The following is a 24,597-nucleotide window of genomic DNA, read 5'->3' as shown; positions in this document are numbered from 1 at the left end:
AAAATTTAAATGATCTTTCAGCATTCTATTCTATTAGTATACTGATAATCCTCAAAAAAATTGAAAGAAGTTTCATTGAAAAAGAAATTAGATATCGGTTCGTTAATATCAATTAATTTCAATTAATATAAATTAATTTTTTTTTAAGAGTCGAAGAATTATAATCAAAACCGCGATAAGAGTCACGAAATTTGTGCATAAATTAAACAAGAAAAGTCTGATTTGCATTCTATATTTCAAGAATATATTCTATTAGAATATCATCCTAAACAAATTGAAAAACAAAATATTAATATTTAGATTGTTTGTAATATTAGAAGTATTAGAAAATTATTTAAGAAATAAAAATATTACCATTTATTATCTTGATAAGATCTTTCAAACATAAATTTATGCGATTATTCCATTAGAGCATCATTAACCCATTTCTATGGAATCTCTTATCTGAAAAAATAATCAAATTCATTCATAATATTTCCATTTTATGGCAAAACAATGGATTACAATTAATATCGAAAATTCTTTTCTTTAAAAAAACAAAGAAAATATCAATGATCTAATTAAACTTGCCTTAAACCGTTCGAAATTGAAATTGATTACTTTGCAAAAACAGAAGCGACTTCTTGCTAAACAAATAATTCTAAAAAAAATTATTATTAACATAAGTAATTAAATTCGGCTTAGGCTTTCGGAGATTGAAATTGGCAAAACAAATGCGACTTCTTGTTAAAGAAATGATTCTAAAAAAAATTATTATTAACATAAGTAAGTAAATTTAATTTAGTTTTTGGAGATTGAAATTGGCAAAACAAAAGCGACTTCTTGCTAAAGAAATGATTCTAAAAAAAATTATTATTAACATAAGTAAGTAAATTTAATTTAGCTTTCAGAGATTGAAATTAAATACTAGCAAACAGAAGCGAATTCCTGTTAAAAAAAATGATTCTACAAAAAATTATTATTAATAAATTCATTTATTGAAAAGCCTATTAATTTTTGATTTTTAATAATATGATGCGGGATGCTCATCTGTAGAGAACAGTATTTGTGCATGCCATTTCATATACTGGCGTTATACACTTCCTGCTAAAGATTTTTTCAATGAAATCTAATTTAAATGAAATATATCTATTATATAAGTAAATATATTGAAAAAATATAATAAAGATTATTATAAGATTAAATAAATACAATAAAGATATTGAAAAAATTGGTATCAGAAAATATATTTAAATATTTTAAAATTATTGCAGAATCTAGATTGTTGTAATTAAAACGCTGCACGATTGGCATATTTCATTTCTAAATATTTTAAAACTTAGATATTTCGAGAAATATCTAAATATATAAGGTAAATAATTTTCTCTTTAACAATGATCGATCTTCATAAAGACCAAAAAATCTTTAATGTTTAAAGATTTTGTTTCGAACGAAGAACAAGTTATTTATTTAATTTATTTCGTAGTTAAAGTTTGAATTCTTTCTTAGCTCTCTATTTTTTTTTTCATGTCGATGCATCAAGAATCTGATCATAATATTATGCAATCATTGCTTCCGGTGATTACTTGGATTTGATGTCTCATGGATGAACTCATAGAAAGTAAACAAAACTCGTCAGAGGAGTAATTTATATTTTATAAAATCACTAAACTAAGATCATTTACAAAAATAACGAAATTATCCGATGCAACTTCAAATGTTTTCAACAAAGTCAACAACAGTACAAAGCTCATTTGATACGCATTGAAAAGAGATCTTTCTTTCTTGTTATGAATTGCTCTTTGTGCGCGTTTCAAAACTTTAAGACAAAATTATTATTTATTCTATAAAGACAAAAGAAATAAATAAAGATGAAAATATTTAATTGAGTTTAAATTAAATAATTACATAAATAAATTTATATTTATAATCTAATATCATAGAATCTAGAAAAGTAAATAAATATATAATTAAACATAATCTATAAATATTACTTATTACTTATAAGTTATATAACTATTATTATAATATATTATACATTATATACATACATATTATGTTTACAAAACAAAAATCTATGATATAAATGTAAATGGTATAGAAGCACTCTATGATTAAAAAATTAATTTTTCTACTTCAAATTTTTACAAGAAGAGAATGCATTTTCATTACGATTGATGGATTAGAGGAGACAATACGTAATGATGCAACACTTCGTTTTGGCGGAAGTTTAGATCTACTATTTTTATTAGAGTTTTTAAAATATGCAATTTAAATTTTGTAATTTTGTATTTCTTGTAATTAATGTAAATTCTTGTAATTAATTCTTTGTAATTAAATTCTTTTTAAATTTTTGTTGTTTTTAGTAATTTATAATTTTTAAAAAAATAAAGTAATATGAATTTATCAAAAGATAATATTTAATATTTTTATATTAATTTAATTTAAAAAATAATTTAAAATTTATAATAAATATATTATTATATATAATATATATAAATTGAGTTTTAAACTTATATATAAATGGAATACAACTAATATGATTAATTCGAAAGAAATTCAAAAAAAAGAAGATGAAATGCAATTTTCAACTTTTTATTAATGAAAAGCATAAAAGAGATAAAGATAAGAATTTGCCTAAAATTATTGAACGTAATAGAAGTTTTCATTTATTTTAATATGTAATTTCTTATTGAAATATGTAAAATAGCATGGTTTGATTCAAACATAATAAAAAATATTTTATTGAAAAAAATAAAAATAATAGGCATTATAAAAAATATTATCAATAAATCTATTATATTAAAAAAAATAAAAATAATATAAAACAAATTTTTTTCATTATTAATAGTATCAAATACTGATGTATTAGATATTAAAGTATTATGTATTTTGATATGACTATTGAGTTAATCAATTTATATGTATTTTTCGCAAAGTTTAAAAAGATGAAATATAAACATATTTATTTTATCTAATCTGATGAGGATTCAAAATGGCACTGTAGAAAATTTACAAAAGTGTATATAGCCTATATTATAATGCAAAATGCAATTTATTATTAAAATATGGATGGAAAAATATAAATGGAATATATATGAATAATGTATACATGATATTGGGAAGATAAAATTCATTGATTTCTCGTTTAGTGCAAGCTAATGAGAAAATTTCTATCTGCCCATGCATTTGTTCTTCATTATGTATTTACTTATCATGCAAGCAATAATTTGACATTGAATTATTATTGAGTTAGTCAATTTGTACATATTTTTTACAAAGTTCAAAAATAAGCAATTTTAGAAAATAATAAAAAAAGATGTTGTTTTATTTAAGAAATAAAATAAAATGTTTTGGCATATTCATGATACGATTGTTAGAATAGTCAGAATGTGTGAAAATTATAATAATGAATTGCAATATAATTTGTATAACAGATCTATATAAACATGATCTATATAAAATTGTGATGTTAATAATAAAAAAAAGAAAATTTATTTAGCTATACATTTATTTTAACTATAGAATTTATAATTATCAATATCGAAATTTTAAAAATAATAAAAAAAATTAAAAATTTTTATATTCATTATAGTTTTTAACAATAAAAGTTGCTTTAAAAACAATTAAATACATAAATATAATAGATTTAGTGAAATACTTTATTATTAAATAAATATAAAACAAAATTTCATAAATTTTTAGTATTTTTAAATGAATAATAGATATTGCCATTTTATTTTTTTGAAAATGAAAAACAAGAATTATTAGAATTAAATATAAAAAAATTTTTGTATGGAATTAGTACGTCTTAAAGAAAAATTGATTTTTAAAAATATTGTTAATCTAATAATTTTATATTTAACATTATTACATTTTAATACAAATACAGAAAGATATTTTTCAATTATAATGTGTTGTATAATTTTCAATTGTAATCAATTATAAATCAAAATAAAAACAAAACATAAAAATAGTTTAAAAACGAAAATGATAAATGCAATTAAAATTTTAAAACACAAATAAAAATTGTTATACATAAATAAAAATATATAATATAAAATAAAGAAAAATATGTTAAAATTATATAATTAATTCTAATATATTTTTAAATTTTTAAAATTTGCTATTCATTTAAGAGTAAAAATTTATGAAATAGACAAAAATATGTTAGAATTAAATAATCAATTCTAACATATTTTTGTTTATTTCTCCAATATGTATATCATGTATATATTTTTTAAATAAATATTTTTATATTATTCAAGTATTATTTAATTTCTTTATTATTATTTTTTTTAATATATTTGATAAATATTGCATATATTTTCATTTATTCATTTTTTATTATAATAAAAGATATATTTTTAAAATGTCTTTCAATAATTTAATTTCATATTAATCTATAATCTCAATGAAGTCTCATACAATCCCCAAATCATAAGATAATATTATCATTTATTACATTTTATTCATACATATAATGATATTTTTGCCTAATTTGTAATATTCAATACAAATGGCGATAATGTAACATTTTTTTCTTATTGAAATTCACTGCATTTAAAAATCACTTTTAAAATATATCACACATGTTCAACAATTATAATAAATACTGAGTATATAATAATATAATAATAAGTATATACTGAGTATATAATAATAATATTTAGTATAATAAATGCTGAGATTGCAAATGACGCTGAAAATATGAAAATCTGTATTTAAATTAAATAAAACAACATTTTATATAAAATATTTTATGAGTAATCTTGTGAAAACATTGTGGTAAAAAAACTTTATTTAAATTCAATATTATATTTTGTTTCATATTAGAATTTAATTATATTATTTTATATATATATATATATATATATATATATATATTTACATTATATAATACATGGAAAATTAATGGACTAATAAAAAAATTAACATAATTTTTATTACTAAAAATTTTGTTTCTTTTTCGGCCAATTTTATCAAAATTTAATTAAATATATATTTAATTATTAAATAATATATTTGAGTTCACGAAGATTCTTTTTTGTTCTTATCTTTTTAACTTTAATGTTTCAAATTTTTTGAAATTTTTTGATTTCGTTAATAAATATTTTGATATATTAATATCAATTTTTATTGATATTCATGTTCCAAACCAAAACATGAATTGCTCGATTAAAAACAATAACGAAAATGTTTCTGACTATCAAACATTTTGTTTGTGACGTAGCACTCACATGTATATCCATGTGGATGAATGAGCAGTTGCTAAAAATTGTGTCTCGTATAACGTGACATCGTAATTTTTTATCTTTCTATAGAAATTGCTTCATTTAAATCTATGTTACTCCATGTTACAATAGTGAATTATTACCGCAGAGATTTGTTATTGTTTGCGATTAAAAGTTTATCTCAAGAAATTACGACTCGTGTGAATTGCTTCATATAAATTTATATATTTCTAAACAGTGACATTATATTAGGCACAATTTCTTTTTATTGCGCTAATTGGAATTCTGTACAAAATCATAGAGGTTACAAGCGAATTAATTAGTAGTAAATTAGATTAGTAATTCAGAGATTTTGTTGATTGAAATATTTCTAAAATAAATTATATCACGACTTTTATTTCATTTTAATATGTGCATATTTTAGCTTGTCCAGATGTTTTGCAACTTTTTTGCTATTTCAAAATTAAAATCACATTATTTTCATCGATAATCTAGCAAATTTTCATATAATTCTTCGTCATAGACGGAGATTTCTTTAATTATAATTTCTTTAATAATGAAAATTATATTAAAATATAATTTTCAATTTTAATTTATCATTTTTCAAATTTTTTCATGTTAATTGTTGGATTTTATTCAAACATTTTTTTCAATTAAAATATTATTTATTATTTTATAAGATTGAGTATTTTAGGTTATGAATAAGATTCTATAAAAACTATTTTGCACTATTTTGCAATAATGACAAGATTTCATTTAGAACGAAATATACTAACAAATTCTGAAAAAGAAACCACGTTCTTTTTCAATTTCACATTATTATTTTATAATATTCCAGTATTTATAGTATTTATATAGCATTATATAGTATATATATAGTATTACAATTATAGAATAAATTATTACAGATTTGATATATATACATTACTATTTATAATAATATAAAATCATTTATTTTTATTGGTTTTTACTCTTTCCATGAATATAAAATATGTATAATTAGTTCGCGATTATATAAGACAATCGCAACATTAGTATTTTAAATATAGTAATTCTTATATCCGCTCAGCCGGTTTGCCAAAAAATACATTTTCAATAATAATAGAAGAACAATGCTTCGATTACAATTTTATTTATTTATTTAATTATATCAGTTTGTATAATTTATAATTTAATTTCTTTAAATATTTGGAAAATATTGGTGAATTATATAAAATAAATTTCTTTTTAATAATATTATATGTGTAATTATATAATATAATTATATAAATTTCGTGAAAATCATTTATTTTTTTAATTTTTACTTTTTCCATGAATATAAAGTATGTATAATTAGTTCGCGATTATATAAGACAATCGCAACATTAGTATTTTAAATATAGCAATTCTTATATCCGCTCAGCCGGTCTGCCAAAAAATACGTTTTCAATAATAATAGAAGAACAATGCTTCGATTACAATTTTATTTATTTATTTAATTATATCAGTTTGTATTATTTATAATTTAATTTCTTTAAATATGTGGAGAATATTGGTGAATTATATAAAATAAATTTCTTTTTAATAATATTAAATGTGTAATTATATAATATAATTATATAAATTTCGTGAAAATCATTTATTTTTATTGGTTTTTACTCTTTCTATGAATATAAAATATATATAATTAGTTCGCGATTATATAAGACAAATCGCAACATTAGTATTTTAAATATAGCAATTCTTATATCCGCTCAGCCGGTTTGCCAAAAAATACATTTTCAATAGTAATAGAAGAACAATGCTTCGATTACAATTTTATTTATTTATTTAATTATGTAAGTTTGTATTATTTATAATTTAATTTCTTTAAATATTTGGAGAATATTGGTGAATTATATAATATAAATTTCTTTTTAATAATATTAAATGTGTAATTATATAATATAATTATATAAATTTCGTGAAAATCATTTATTTTTATTGGTTTTTACTCTTTCTATGAATATAAAATATGTATAATTAGTTCGCGATTATATAAGACAATCGCAACATTAGTATTTTAAATATAGCAATTCTTATATCCGCTCAGCCGGTTTGCCAAAAAATACATTTTCAATAGTAATAGAAGAACAATGCTTCGATTACAATTTTATTTATTTATTTAATTATGTCAGTTTGTATTATTTATAATTTAATTTCTTTAAATATTTGGAGAATATTGGTGAATTATATAAAATAAATTTCTTTTTAATAATATTATATGTGTAATTATATAATATAATTATATAAATTTCGTGAAAATCATTTATTTTTTTAGTTTTTACTTTTTCCATGAATATAAAGTATGTATAATTAGTTCGCGATTATATAAGACAATCGCAACATTAGTATTTTAAATATAGTAATTCTTATATCCGCTCAGCCGGTCTGCCAAAAAATACGTTTTCAATAATAATAGAAGAAAAATGCTGCGATTACAATTTTATTTATTTATTTAATTATATCAGTTTGTATTATTTATAATTTAATTTCTTTAAATATTTGGAGAATATTGGTGAATTATATAAAATAAATTTCTTTTTAATAATATTAAATGTGTAATTATATAATATAATTATATAAATTTCGTGAAAATCATTTATTTTTATTGGTTTTTACTCTTTCTATGAATATAAAATATATATAATTAGTTCGCGATTATATAAGACAAATCGCAACATTAGTATTTTAAATATAGCAATTCTTATATCCGCTCAGCCGGTTTGCCAAAAAATACATTTTCAATAGTAATAGAAGAACAATGCTTCGATTACAATTTTATTTATTTATTTAATTATGTCAGTTTGTATTTTTATAATTTAATTTCTTTAAATATTTGGAGAATATTGGTGAATTATATAATATAAATTTCTTTTTAATAATATTATATGTGTAATTATATAATATAATTATATAAATTTCGTGAAAATCATTTATTTTTATTGGTTTTTACTCTTTCTATGAATATAAAATATATATAATTAGTTCGCGATTATATAAGACAAATCGCAACATTAGTATTTTAAATATAGCAATTCTTATATCCGCTCAGCCGGTTTGCCAAAAAATACATTTTCAATAGTAATAGAAGAACAATGCTTCGATTACAATTTTATTTATTTATTTAATTATGTCAGTTTGTATTATTTATAATTTAATTTCTTTAAATATTTGGAGAATATTGGTGAATTATATAAAATAAATTTCTTTTTAATAATATTATATGTGTAATTATATAATATAATTATAAAATATAAATTTCGTGACAATCATTTATTTTTATTGATTTTTACTCTTTCTATGAATATAAAATATAATTAGTTCGCGATTATATAAGACAAATCGCAACATTAGTATTTTAAATATAGCAATTCTTATATCCGCTCAGCCGGTTTGCCAAAAAATACATTTTCAATAATAATAGAAGAACAATGCTTCGACTACAATTTTATTTATTTATTTAATTATATCAGTTTGTATTATTTATAATTTAATTTCTTTAAATATTTGAGGAATATTGGTGAATTATATAAAATAAATTTCTTTTTAATAATATTATATGTGTAATTATATAATATAATTATATAAATTTCGTGAAAATCATTTATTTTTATTGGTTTTTACTCTTTCTATGAATATAAAATATATATAATTAGTTCGCGATTATATAAGACAAATCGCAACATTAGTATTTTAAATATAGCAATTCTTATATCCGCTCAGCCGGTTTGCCAAAAAATACATTTTCAATAGTAATAGAAGAACAATGCTTCGATTACAATTGTATTTATTTATTTAATTATGTCAGTTTGTATTATTTATAATTTAATTTCTTTAAATATTTGGAGAATATTGGTGAATTATATAAAATAAATTTCTTTTTAATAATATTATATGTGTAATTATATAATATAATTATATAAATTTCGTGAAAATCATTTATTTTTATTGGTTTTTACTCTTTCTATGAATATAAAATATATATAATTAGTTCGCGATTATATAAGACAAATCGCAACATTAGTATTTTAAATATAGCAATTCTTATATCCGCTCAGCCGGTTTGCAAAAAATACATTTTCAATAGTAATAGAAGAACAATGCTTCGATTACAATTTTATTTATTTATTTAATTATGTCAGTTTGTATTATTTATAATTTAATTTCTTTAAATATTTGGAGAATATTGGTGAATTATATAAAATAAATTTCTTTTTAATAATATTATATGTGTAATTATATAATATAATTATAAAATATAAATTTCGTGACAATCATTTATTTTTATTGATTTTTACTCTTTCTATGAATATAAAATATAATTAGTTCGCGATTATATAAGACAAATCGCAACATTAGTATTTTAAATATAGCAATTCTTATATCCGCTCAGCCGGTTTGCCAAAAAATACATTTTCAATAATAATAGAAGAACAATGCTTCGATTACAATTTTATTTATTTATTTAATTATATCAGTTTGTATTATTTATAATTTAATTTCTTTAAATATTTGGAGAATATTGGTGAATTATATAAAATAAATTTCTTTTTAATAATATTATATGTGTAATTATATAATATAATTATATAAATTTCGTGAAAATCATTTATTTTTATTGGTTTTTACTCTTTCTATGAATATAAAATATAATTAGTTCGCGATTATATAAGACAAATCGCAACATTAGTATTTTAAATATAGCAATTCTTATATCCGCTCAGCCGGTTTGCCAAAAAATACATTTTCAATAATAATAGAAGAACAATGCTTCGATTACAATTTTATTTATTTATTTAATTATATCAGTTTGTATTATTTATAATTTAATTTCTTTAAATATTTGGAGAATATTGGTGAATTATATAAAATAAATTTCTTTTTAATAATATTATATGTGTAACTATATAATATAATTATATAAATTTCGTGAAAAGCATTTATTTTTATTGGTTTTTACTTTTTCCATGAATATAAAATATGTATAATTAGTTCGCGATTATATAAGACAATCGCAACATTAGTATTTTAAATATAGTAATTCTTATATCCGCTCAGCCGGTCTGCCAAAAAATACGTTTTCAATAATAATAGAAGAACAATGCTGCGATTACAATTTTATTTATTTATTTAATTATATCAGTTTGTATTATTTATAATTTAATTTCTTTAAATATTTGGAGAATATTGGTGAATTATATAAAATAAATTTCTTTTTAATAATATTAAATGTGTAATTATATAATATAATTATATAAATTTCGTGAAAATCATTTATTTTTATTGGTTTTTACTCTTTCTATGAATATAAAATATATATAATTAGTTCGCGATTATATAAGACAAATCGCAACATTAGTATTTTAAATATAGCAATTCTTATATCCGCTCAGCCGGTTTGCCAAAAAATACATTTTCAATAGTAATAGAAGAACAATGCTTCGATTACAATTTTATTTATTTATTTAATTATGTCAGTTTGTATTATTTATAATTTAATTTCTTTAAATATTTGGAGAATATTGGTGAATTATATAAAATAAATTTCTTTTTAATAATATTATATGTGTAATTATATAATATAATTATATAAATTTCGTGACAATCATTTAATTTTATTGATTTTTACTCTTTCTATGAATATAAAATATAATTAGTTCGCGATTATATAAGACAAATCGCAACATTAGTATTTTAAATATAGCAATTCTTATATCCGCTCAGCCGGTTTGTCAAAAAATACATTTTCAATAATAATAGAAGAACAATGCTTCGATTACAATTTTATTTATTTATTTAATTATGTCAGTTTGTATTATTTATAATTTAATTTCTTTAAATATTTGGAGAATATTGGTGAATTATATAAAATAAATTTCTTTTTAATAATATTATATGTGTAATTATATAATATAATTATATAAATTTCATGAAAATCATTTATTTTTATTGGTTTTTACTTTTTCCATGAATATGTATAATTAGTTCGCGATTATATAAGACAATCGCAACATTAATATTTTAAATATAGCAATTCTTATATCCGCTCAGCCGGCCTGCCAAAAAATACGTTTTCAATAATAATAGAAGAACAATGCTGCGATTACAATTTTATTTATTTATTTAATTATATCAGTTTGTATTATTTATAATTTAATTTCTTTAAATATTTGGGGAATATTTGTGAATTATATAAAATAAATTTCTTTTTAATAATATTATATGTGTAATTATATAATATAATTATATAAATTTCGTGAAAATCATTTATTTTTATTGGTTTTTACTTTTTCTATGAATATGATAATTAGTTCGCGATTATATGCGAAAGACAATCGCAACATTAGTATTTTAAATATAGCAATTCTTATATCCGCTCAGCCGGTTTGCCAAAAAATACGTTTTCAATAATAATAGAAGAACAATGCTGCGATTACAATTTTATTTATTTATTTAATTATATCAGTTTGTATTATTTATAATTTAATTTCTTTAAATATTTGGGGAATATTTGTGAATTATATAAAATAAATTTCTTTTTAATAATATTATTTGTGTAATTATATAATATAATTATATAAATTTCATGAAAATCATTTATTTTTATTGGTTTTTACTTTTTCCATGAATATAAAATATGTATAATTAGTTCGCGATTATATAAGACAATCGCAACATTAGTATTTTAAATATAGCAATTTCTATATCCGCTCAGCCGGTCTGCCAAAAAATACATTTTTAATAATAATAGAAGAACAATAATAATGATATTTTTTTTTGTGACAAATGTAATCAATATTTTTCCATTTTTTCCAAAAGAAACTTTTTTTCTATTTGACCATTCATATCTATTATGCATTTCATATTGAATTAACAGCAAATTAATGGCATTTGATCAGTGATCTTTGTAATAATTTTAATATTTATATATATAAAATCAATATATAAATTAATGCTTCATAGCTTTAGTTACTATAAATATAGGTATATAATGTATTTGATAAAATTATATTCAAAAATACAATGCAATGAATTAAACATTGAATAAAACAGTTTTATTAAATTCATTCATATCGATTTAATTCATTGTCTTTAGGAATCAATAAAATGACTTATCGAAGCATAAGATACTCTGAGTCCAATGACGGACACAATATTCACACAAACAATTTCTCCATTTTGAATGAAATACCTAATATTGAAATATCATTTCACTCAAAAATAGAATTTCATGTGGTCAAAATCAACGATATATTTTATAGTACGATATAGATTATAGTTAATAGCATACTTGGATTATATCGTATATTCTTGTTAGAGAAAGACAAATTCATGAAAATATTAAAATAAAATCAATGTACAATAAAAACGTGTATAATAAACGCATTCGCAACGACCAAGATTACGATTTTTGTTTCAGAAAAAAATTGTATATACTGCAGCATCTGAGAAATTTATTTAACCGGCATAGAATTTAACGTTGTATTGCTATTTTTGTTCTTGAAACAACAATACATTAGAAACATTTTTTGTGATCGTTGATTCACAAAATGTTCAAATTGAAAAATAAATTCCTTCAACATTTCTTAATTAAATGCTAAAGCGTATCGATTGGCAATAAATTTATCAATATAGAATTATTTTTATATAATTAGTAATCATTAATATATTAAATAAAAAATTAATAATAAGACTCGTTAGAAGATAAAATAATCTCATAATAAAAACATTATTAAGTTGGATCAGAAAGAAGAATCAAAATGGTAATCTTGATCCTCATTAAAAATAAACTATTATCAAAATAATGCTCCGGATCAAGATAGAAGAAATCCATAATCCTTCTTATCATTATAAGTTTGAAGAAAAAATAAAATATTATAGATAAAATCTATCATTGATCAGTAACAGCCACCAATTATTAAGGAAATTAAAAATATATCTCCAAATAATATCTCGAAATAAGTCAATCGGCTAATTATCAAAGATACAAACATGTAATAATCTATCTAATAGAAATTGAAAACATCTCTGTTATCATTAAAAAGAAGATAAGAATTTAATAAAACGATTCGCTCTTACAAATTCCCTTACAGAATGTATAATGAAAACAACATGGCAATAAATCGATGTATATATATTATGACAATGTTGAACATGGAATTACAGCACTTTTTGATGTGAAAATTTACCATGGCAAAGATCCAATATACGATCATAGATAGATTTTTAAAAAATTACGATTTTTTGTAGATTTATGGAATAAATAACCGATTGACGTATAATAATATTAACATGACGAATAAATCGATGATAACTATAAACCATGAACTGCAATAATAAATACTAATAATTACTGAAAAAAATTTATAAAAATTACTCGAATGAATTTTGACTTAAGGAACAATAATTCTTAATAAGTTATAAATATAATATTTCGAGTTTAAATATTAATAATATTTTGATTGCCTTTGCCAATTAATTCCATTTCGAAAATGAGTATTAAAAGCACTCCAGTCAAATATTTGAGCGTTTCAAAAAGAACAAAAAATCTTTCTAGAGTAATTAATTGTCAAAAAACCTTACATTGGAAAAAATTAAATCGAAATAATTAAAGAATATGAAAAAACGAAAAAGTTTTAATAATAATACAAAAAATGATCTTTAATATAATCTATAATAAGTAGGTACATCTAAACATCAGAGACCAAGTTCGTCTGATCAGAGATAAATAAAGATATAGTGTAATGGAATCAGAATTCCCATTTAACTTTAATTCAGAATCATCAAATATAAAATTATCAAATCCAGTAAAATCATAGTTATTTTAGAAATCTATTTTAGATAGATTTTAACATATACATTTGAATTTGATAGATTTTCTTTCCAACAATAGAGATATTCTCTTTCAGATTTTCTTAATAGTCAGAGGCAGCTTTACTAAAAGATGCAATTTAGATTTTGGAATGTTCTAATGAACATTAGATAGCATAATTGAAAAAAATTCAGTTATTTGCAGCACTAATCAGAACAAGAATCTACTATACAATAAATTCTTAAAAATAGCAATAATGTATTAGACAAGATTATATTTTTACAATTAAATTATTTTAAATGTATATATATATATAATATTATTCTATTATATATAGTATTATTATATGTATATAATTAATATGAACACAGTATTATTTAATATTTTTACGAGTGATCACATTATTATAATTTATGATTAACAATTGTCTAACTTGTTTAAAACATAACTTATATATGTTAAAATATGTTAAGATATATTTAAGAGATATGTTATAATATTGGTATTATTCAGTACACTTTTAACTAATTAATATTTATAAAAAATATTATAAATATTTAGTAAATAAAATATTATCATCGAGTACTGATTGCACTTATGATTAATCCAAAAACGACAAAATTACCATTTAGATAACTATATTTGAATAATATAGAAAATTATTGTTAGAGAATGTGGCATTTAAATATAGTTAATAAGATTTTAAAATAAAAGAAAGAAATTGGATAAAAGTGTGTTATATTATAATATATATGTGTTAAATATTATATATTATATATATATATATATTTTTTTTATCAATAAAAAAATTATATCAAATTATGAACAATCATGAACAAAAAAATAAATAAATAAACATAATATTCAATTGTAAAGTAAAATCTTAAAGTCTTTTACACGTATATTCTATGTATATGTATATTTCTTTAATTCAAAAAATCAACATTAAGACCTATTTTGAGTGTGCAATTTCAGAATAGATATAACTCTTGGCTATATTTGAATGCTTTTGATTATATATATACATATAATATACATATAATATAATATAGGTTCAAAAATGATAAAATTTAACTGGTGATTCTTAAAGTGATTTCAAATAATTTTTTTTCCTTGTAAAAATTTTCATTTTAATTTTGTAATTTTATTAATATTGGTTAATTATAAAGCACACTGACTTATTGAGTTACAATATCATTGGATACGTAATATCAATTAGGCAAACAAATTTAAGTAACAAGTATTAAAGCAAACTATTGGACAAAATTATATCGAATTGTACTTATTCACAAACAATATATAATTAATTGTTATTCACGTACGACAAATAAATGGAATTTTTTATTCGATTTCAAAATGAATAATGCAAAATTGTGGTACAAAAAGATAAATATAAACTTTTTGAAATAGATTTTTGAATAGATTAAATTGACTTATTTATCTAAAAATTCAATTCGAGTTTTAAAATGTATCAATAGATTATGAATTAATTTATAATAAATTAATCTGATTAGAGATAATACATCACCAAACAACAATATCGAACTAATTATATTGTCCATTTTACTATACAATTATCTTTAATAATCGGTTAATGATTTATAATCAAATTAAGTAAGAAAATTGATCATTTGTAATTCAGGAACTATTATTAAATAAAATTTATGTTAAATAAAATCTAATAAGATTGTTTTCTATATATATGTTTCTACTAAAGAAACATCTTATCACTTCCTTCTATTTATGCGGTAATATTTATTATTGCATCATGAATTTTGATAATTTCCTTTACTAATGTCAATGGATATCTCTTATTCTGAAATAAAAAGAGGATTATTTCTAAAAATGAAAATAAAAAATATTCAAAATAAATAATGTGAAAAACAATATTAATAACAAAATTATCTTAAATGTCCGCGAGAGCATAAAATCATCGTGTTTTTTGTTATTCGAAACATTTAAATAAGTCTGGATTTAAAGTGATAGGAATTATAATATTATCATGCTCTTACGGATCTCCAATGGAATTTCTTTCAGGAGTTTCAGAAGAACATTTTCCAAAAATGCTTTATATGCGGCACTTTATAAAATAATAGGCAAGCATTGGGCATTAGAAATTATTGGCCCATAAAGTGATTGACCAGCGGATTTGAGCATAAAATCGAAATGCAAAAATATTTTTTGCTTCATAAATAATATTAAAGTTTTTTATATTTTTTATATTCTTCTCTTGTAAAGAGAGTTTCATCTGTTCACAATACGAGTTAGATTCCATTCCAATTTTTTTAACAACTACCTTGAATTGAATATTGCAAACAATTATACATACTTGTACGAGTACAATCTATCAGAATGCTTCATCAGAATGCAATGCAAGAGTAATCCAATTGACATTAAAGTGAAATGAAAATATCCAATATTAAAAAAATATTTCAATTATTAAGTAAATATTTTTCATTATTTATTTTTTCAATAATAATTAATCAATTATCTTATTCATATTCAATTTATCAAAACTCATCTTAGACAGCAATTTATGTTGATGTCGTCTTCTTGCATTGTTGACAATATATCGTCGACTATCATAACATACAAATGATCTATTTCCATATCTGTGAACATTAATCTATCATCTGGATTGTATCATATGCACAAATAACTAATGTCTAAAAGCCGACTTTAGTTATAAGAATGAAATTCGAATAACAATGAGCAATCTTATTAATACTCACAACTCATTATAACTCATGTTATAATAACTTGTCTATATTGTTCTTTGATCGCTAGCGACAAAAAATGTATTGTAATTGTAATGCTAATTATGCAGCAAATTTTAATGCAATAACATAATGCATCAGTAGACTTTTCATTCTTAAAAATATTAAAAATTAAAATCAAAGGAGACAAAAAAAAACATATTGAAGAAAAAACAGAAAGAGAAAATTGTAGTCAACAGAAGAAAATTATAAAAAGCGAAAGAAGTTATTTAGATTTGATTAATTCTTAATATCAATTTCAAGTGAAACATTGCAAACTATTAAAATAGAAATAGAAATAAAAAAAGAATAACAACATACACAGTTAATCATCAAATAATTAAAATAATATTATATTTATATTTTAAATAAAATAATATTTACTCTAATATCTATTGAACAAATTTTTTTTTACTACTTTTTTGTCGCAATTGTTATTTGTTGATAATCGATCATAATTAAATTACATTTGCATATGTGGTGGCAAAAAATTATTTTTGTAACATTCACAATAATAGTTAGTAACTAATTGTTTTTAGTAAATAAAAGATAAGATTTCACTTAAGACATGATCAAAACGAACAATACATTACATTCAATTGAAAAATTAAAATGAAAATTAATATTAATTTAGATATAATTCAAAAATATTAGAAATATAAAAACATAATTTTATTATTGATAATTTAATTTTAAAAAACAAAGAAATTATAAATGACGATTTTTATTTTGGAGAATGATGTGACCATTTTAAAATCATAGTCGTATTAAAAATATAAATTTTTTTATTAATTGATAAAATTTTTTATTATAAGAACTTTTAAAAAATGTCTATTTATGATTTGACGCGTTGTGTAATGGACAAAAGTGAATGATAAATTGCATTAGAATTTTTTATTTAATATAATTAATTCAAATTAAAAAACTTTTTATGTTTCAAAAAGATATTATACAATCTTTATAAAAATCTTTCTTCTTTAATTTCTTTAAGAACATTCATATCAGATTAATTCATAATTTATAATTCATTATGAAAATTCAAGTAATATTTTTCAAAACAAAAAGTTTTATATGTTCAAATATGTAACAAAAACATTCCTAATATCAGTTTACATTGGAAATAAATTTGATGAATTGATAACGAATTATTTTAAAGAAGTAATGAGATTATACATCATTGTTTATGTAATAAAAGACAATTTAGAATTAAAAAGCACAAAAACAATTCTAAATCCAATAAAATTATAATAAAATATAAAGTTTAATTATAAAAATAAAAAAATTAAGATATACATTATATCTATAATTATAAATTTTTTGATCTAAACACAAAATACGGATACCATATATAACATAACATAAAATCATTAGTTCACAATTTTGAAAAAGATGGAATTATCGTTCAAATATAGAATTAATTAATTTATTGACGTTCAAGATCGTACTTTTGAACACGTAATAAATAATATGTATAAGGAAACAAAATATAACTTCTAGATATTTAAGGAATATAAATTTTGAATAATAATAAATAAAATAATATTTTAAATAATTTTCAAATCATAATATAGATCAATGAATTCGTCTTAAAATAGATTACATGTCTATCTATAATAAAAATGTGTAATTTCATTTAGAATTAAAGTTAGAATGAAATCTTGATGATAACCTTATGGATAAGATTTGTGATTATTCATAATCATTCATATCATGATCATAAATTCACCCTCAAAATAATATTTCAAATATTTTTTACGATAACGAATATTTTAGGAGATAATTGAAAGATTCTATGCAAAGTGTTAATATATCTTTAATATTTTCTTTGGAGGATCAATTCTAGAAGGTATTGATATATAAAAATATCAATCTCTATCTTGTTTTATTTAACGCGAAATTCCGTATAATGTAATAAATATATCTTAATTGACATTTTTGTATATCAATTTATGTCTAAAATTAATATTATCTCTAAAATTCACTAATAGTATTTTATGAATATATTAATAGCCTATATATGAATTATAAATAAAGTAATAAAGTAATATATAAATAAAGTTCATATGAAAGTATACAAACACACATAGTTTATAAAAAGATAAATTTTTATCTTTGTTTTGATATTTAATATCGATTCTAAAAATATATTTTAATATATATATATATATATATATATATATATATATATATATGATATATACATATCATATATTTTTAATGATATTTATTTTTTTTTCTTTAAATAAGTTTATTATTATTAATACGAAAAATGAATTTTTAAATTTTTATTAAAAAAAATTATATTGTAAATTATATTTTATATTTTTTTTTTGCATTTGTTATGTTGTGATTTTTTTTTATAAAAAATTTAAAGGATACTAAATATAAATTACCAAGAAGATATTTATTTCGTTATGCATTCCTTATGGAACCTTTAACAATTTTTATATCATCCACGGGTCTGTCATTTTTATCAGTTTCCACCAATCCAATTCTTTTTACTATTGCCATACCAGAATGAACTCTACCTAGAGAAAAAAAAAAAATGCAAGTTTGTAAAAAAAATTTTTGATAAATTTATTTATTATTATTATCATTAAAAATTAGGCTTTAATTTATATCAGGGATCAAAAATAATGATTCTAAAAATTTATATAAAAAAAAAAGTTGTTTATTATTTAAATTGAAGATGATTTGAATAAGATATATTGTGTATTTTCAATTCATACTGTGAGATGTATATGTAAAATATATAATGTATCTCTGAACAGATAAAATTTAACTTACCAAAAATTGTATGTTTTCCATCAAGCCATTGTGTAGGTGCTAATGTAATGAAAAATTGTGATCCATTACTATTTGGTCCTGAATTGGCCATAGAAATAACACCAGCACCTAAATCCACATTTCTTTTAATAATTTATTAAATTTCACAATAAATCATATTTACATAAATTCAGAAACCTTATACTACAGCACATACATATACACATAAATTGTAATAATTATAACGATATTACTGTAAAGTAAAAAAATACTAATTGTAAAGATCTTCTATTTGTAAAAAGTATCCATTTTTTGTGCATTCACGTATCGTATCATATTATCAAAACCATTGCAAATAAAGTATTTGATCTTGACAATATCGAAATTCATGTTTTAGATTATCTACTGACTATACCTGTTATTGTATTAGATATAATTATATATTAATATTCAATTGTTAAATTTGCAGGATGGACATATCGGATATGCTACTTTCTTTACAATTAAAACTAGTAACCCTCAATTCTTCTTCAATGAATTTCCGCATGAAAAGAATCTTGATATTACATCCCTACTGCTAAATTAGAAGTACATCACATGACAGGAAACGACAGTTTTGGCCAGTCTGAAGCATCCATCATTTTGTTGAAATTTCTGTATAAAGTTTATAGTCTTATTATATCGAAATTTTTTTAATTTTATTATTTCTATGAATTTGCAATTTTAAAACGAAAAAATGGAGATTCAAATAAAACAAATTTATTTTTATTACATTTATTTTTGTATTAAAGAATTTAAAGAATTATTTAGAATATATATATATTATAATAATGGATATTTTATAAATAATAGTGAAAGCTACATGTTTTCTTCTTCTCTTCTAGAAAAAAGAAAGAACAATAATTTCACAATGCATAATTCGAGAATTTAAAAGCTTTGGCTTAAACAATGTAATAATGATTCGTAAATTTTGCAATGAAATTTTGCATTAAAAATGATAATAGGAAAAAATTTTAAAACATAAAAATACAATTATAATATAAATATAACAATAAATATGACAATAAGTATAACAGAAACTAAGAAAAATACAAAATAATCATCAATTTTTAGTAAAGAAAATTAATATTAATGGAAAGTATAAAAAAAAGAGAGTTAAAAATTTATCTGAATATTATTAAATATTATTGAAAAGCTTTCATTCATTTTAATTTTTTTGAAATGAAAAAAATAGTATATTCTGATTCAAATATAATTGACATATGTAATAATGCATATTATATAACATATATATAATAATATATATTGAAAAAACAGAATTATTTAATTCTAACATATACAAAAAAATATCAAGAAAATTCACCAGGATTTTATTTTCTGATGTATGACTTGGATATGTAATGTAACAATTTTTAAAATAAATTTCATCAATTTTTTGCAGAAAAGATCTATTCGGATAGAGATGGATATAATGTTTGTAAACATAAAATTTTTTGAATATCTCTTTCGCGTATCTTATAAATTAAAATTAAAAATTTAATGTTTGAAATAATCAATGTTTGAAACAAGAAAAAAACAGATGCAAAAAAAATTGATAAAAGATATAAATTAATTATTATTGATAACTTATAATATATCTGGTCGCGAGCATTGTCGCGATCTATAAACAGAACAGTCCTGAAGGTTTCGGTCACGGGTTCTTCCCCGGCGACCGCGCGGTGAGGCGTCGGTAATCCGAGCAAAAATAGCTGAGGTTTTTGCTTGGGTTACCCAAAACATTCGCCTCGACCGTCGAATGTTCTGGATCCAAACACCTGCCCGCCCGTCCTGGACCTACATTGCGTATCGGGTGATATCGGTGCCCCAATTGCGGCACCGATATTTTCCCCACTCATAATTGGGACACTCCCAATCAGCCAGGAAGAGAATCCATCTGAGCGACTTTCTTCCTGGCTAGCACTCACTACCGATTACGTCTTCGGGCAGTAACACATTGTAAACCGTACTCCGATCTTCGGATAAGGTCACAGACAAATTGAGTTGGGACACAAGTTCCAAAAAAGCCATCGTCCGATGGAGTAGGCCGAATACGACCAACGTCAACACCACGACAAAACCATTGGTTCTTCGAGCCGGATGCAACCACCGGCGACATACCCGCCATCGGATCCCAGAATTCGCGATTCACGTTCCGTCGCAGATTCCTCTGGCGGATCCCCAGTTTGGTGTTCCAGCGCGAGGTGGATCTCATAATTGGCAATGGCCGGTTGTGCGATATCATGTCCGTGGGACGGATCAGGCTGGGGAAGGGGCTTCCAAACCTCTTAAAAACGCAGCTAGGGTGGGTATTCGGCGGACGCTTGTCCAACGTATCACGCATGGAATTTGTAGTATGCAACGTCGTGACAAACGAACAGCTGAGTCGTCAGCTGTCACTGAGAGTTAGACGGTGTGTCGACTGAGGAGATGGCATCTCACCTTTGCGAGAGCCGGTTCCTGGAAATGGTGGGAAGGGAGCCGATTCGTCAATACGTGGTTACCATTCCGTTCGCGAGGGACGTGCGTGAATTGGGAGAGTTGCGCGCGATGGCGGAAAAAAGATTTCACGCACTGGAGCGGAGACTCACGAATGCGCCTGAGCTGCGCGACCGGTATGTGCAATTTATGAGAGAATACATAGCCTTGGGTCATATGGCCAAGGTCAAGAACTATTCGGGCATCCACCGGACCTACCTTCTACCTGCCGCACCACCCGGTGCTCAAAACAAGCAGTACCACCACTAAACTTCGGGTGGTATTCGATGGCTCGGCAAAATCCTCGACGGGGATCTCCCTCAACGACCTGCAGCAGGTCGGACCGCCAATCCAGGAGGACCTCTTGTCGATTCTGATTCGATTTTGAATGTATCGGGTGGTCCTGAGCGCAGATATCGAAAAAATGTACAGACAGGTCCTGGTCGCTCCTCATCAGCGGTTTCTGCAACGCATATTGTGGAGGGAGGCCCCCCAAGATCCGATTGAGACATACAAATTGAACACGGTCACTTACCTCAGCTCCGTATTTGGCTACCTTGGTGTTGCGGCAGGTGGGGTTGGACAACACCGCGAGCCATCCAGCGGCTAGCACGTCTATCCTCCGTGACTTTTACGTGGATGACCTCTTGGGCGCAGACACCGTGGAAGAGGCAATCGTGCTCAAAAGGGATCTACAGGCTTTCTTACGGACAGCAGGATTCAACTTACGGAAATGGGCGTCCAATGAGCCCTCGGTTGTGAAGAGTGCCACGGGTGAGTCCATAGTCATGGGCCCTCAACCCGAGAAGATCCTCGTACGCTCGGTCTGCGGTGGGAGCCGGTGCCAGACCAATTGTTTGTTGAGTTGAACGACCCACTCACCACCCGAGTAACCAAGCGAGCTATTCTGTCAGAGGCTGCGAGAATCTTTGATCCTCTCGGACTGGTGGGTCCCGCAGTGCTTGCCGCGAAGCTACCGAAGACTACCAAATGGGCCAATTACCAGCGGCAAGAGTACGGGTACAAGCACCCTTTTTTAGTACGGGGGTAGATTACGCTGGACCATTCCTCATCAAGGAACGGTCTCGAAGTAAGAGTATATCTAAGGTCTATTTGTGCGTCTTCGTGCCTGGCCACCAAGACGGTTCACTTGGAGGCGATTACGGCACTAACGACAGAAGCGTTCTTGAACTGTCTGAGCAGGTTCCTCTCGCGCCGGGGTCGATGCCGAGAGATCTGCTCGGACAACGATACTAATTTCGTGGGCGTATAATGAACTACGGCGGATCCGCGAGTTCCTTCACCGGAATGGGAAGTCGATCGGTCACCATGCGATCGCGAAGGGTGTCAAATGGCGATTTATGCCCCCACATGCACCACACTTCGGCGGGTTGTGGGAAACTACAGTTAGATCTGCCAAGAGACACCTTCTGCCGATAATTGCAGAAACACGTCTCACTTATGAGGAGTTCAGCACCGTGCTGGTCCATATCGAGGCATGCATGAACCCAAACCGCTGCATCCTCTATCGTCGGATCCACGAGACCTCGATCCCCTGACTCCAGGACACTTCCTCACGGGAGGTCCTATTATTATATAATCCATCCTGACGTCACCTAGCACTGGCACCCTCACCAGATCAGTGGCCAAGGTCTGTCTATTACCTATGGATGACCCAGCGCCTCCCAGCCACAATGAACAACCGAACCAGATCAACCACACGAAGAATTGAACGCGAGTGGTTCAAGGCGGGCGGAATGGTCGCGAGCATTGTCGCGACCTATAAACAGAACAGTCCAGAAGGTTTCGGTCACGGGTTCCCCGACGACCGCGCGGTGAGGTGTCGGTAATCCGAGCAAAAACAGCTGAGGTTTTTGCTTGGGTTACCCAAAACATTCGTCTCGACTGTCGAATGTTCTGGATCCAAACATCTGTCCGCCCACCCTGGACTTACATTGCGCATCGGGTGATATCGGTGCCCCAATTGCGGCACCGATATTTTCCCCACTCATAATTGGGACACTCCCAATCAGCCAGGAAGAGAATCCACCTGAGCGACTTTCTTCCTGGCTAGTACTCACTACTGATTACGTCTTCGGGCAGTAACACATTGTAAACCGTACTCCGATCTTCGGACACGGTCACAGACAAATTGAGTTGGGACACGAGTTCCAAAAAAGCCATCGTCCGATGAAATAGGTCGAATACGACCAACGTCAACACCGCGACGAAACCAATATCAAATCCATATAAATTATAAATATATCAAATCCATGATATGTCATTTACAATTAATGAAAATACCGCTAGAAAATTTTTTAATAATCCAGAATTATTAAAAATAATAAGTCAGATCTAAATATAATTATTTTTAATGAAAAATTTAATAAATCATTGAATGTATCAAATCTGTGATGTCATTTATAATTAATGATAATACTGCCAGGAAATTTTTTGATAATCCAAAATTATTAGAAATAATAGGATATGAGTATAATTAAAAGATTTGATTCTT

At 24.0% G+C, this 24,597-nt stretch overlaps 1 protein-coding gene across 6 annotated transcripts in view; it reads right to left on the bottom strand.

The window, feature by feature from the left end:
- Positions 1-333: 333 nt before the first annotated feature.
- Positions 334-24,597, bottom strand: part of Cypl (peptidyl-prolyl cis-trans isomerase-like 1 Cypl) — a 53,426-nt gene continuing 29,162 nt past the window's right edge. For 2 of the 6 annotated variants that reach the window (XM_086914611.1, XM_086914613.1), the window contains exons 5-7: positions 19,590-19,697; positions 19,196-19,330; positions 334-444 (exon numbers count right to left, since the gene is read on the bottom strand). In XM_086914611.1, the coding sequence (XP_086770737.1) occupies positions 19,215-19,330; positions 19,590-19,697 (224 nt within the window). In that variant the 3' untranslated portion in view covers positions 334-444; positions 19,196-19,214. Of the gene's footprint in view, positions 445-15,168; positions 15,863-19,187; positions 19,331-19,589; positions 19,698-24,597 lie in introns of those variants that run through there. The other 4 variants (XM_086914610.1, XM_086914614.1, XM_086914609.1 and 1 more) reach the window with 2 other exon arrangements.

The sequence above is a fragment of the Apis florea genome, unplaced genomic scaffold (assembly GCF_048593485.1).
Source record: "Apis florea isolate Af1SG1 unplaced genomic scaffold, ASM4859348v1 contig_3696_pilon, whole genome shotgun sequence".
Lineage (NCBI taxonomy): Eukaryota > Metazoa > Arthropoda > Insecta > Hymenoptera > Apidae > Apis > Apis florea.
The sequence above is the reverse complement of the archived record's forward strand: the minus strand, read 5'-3'. Positions and strand labels throughout refer to the sequence as shown.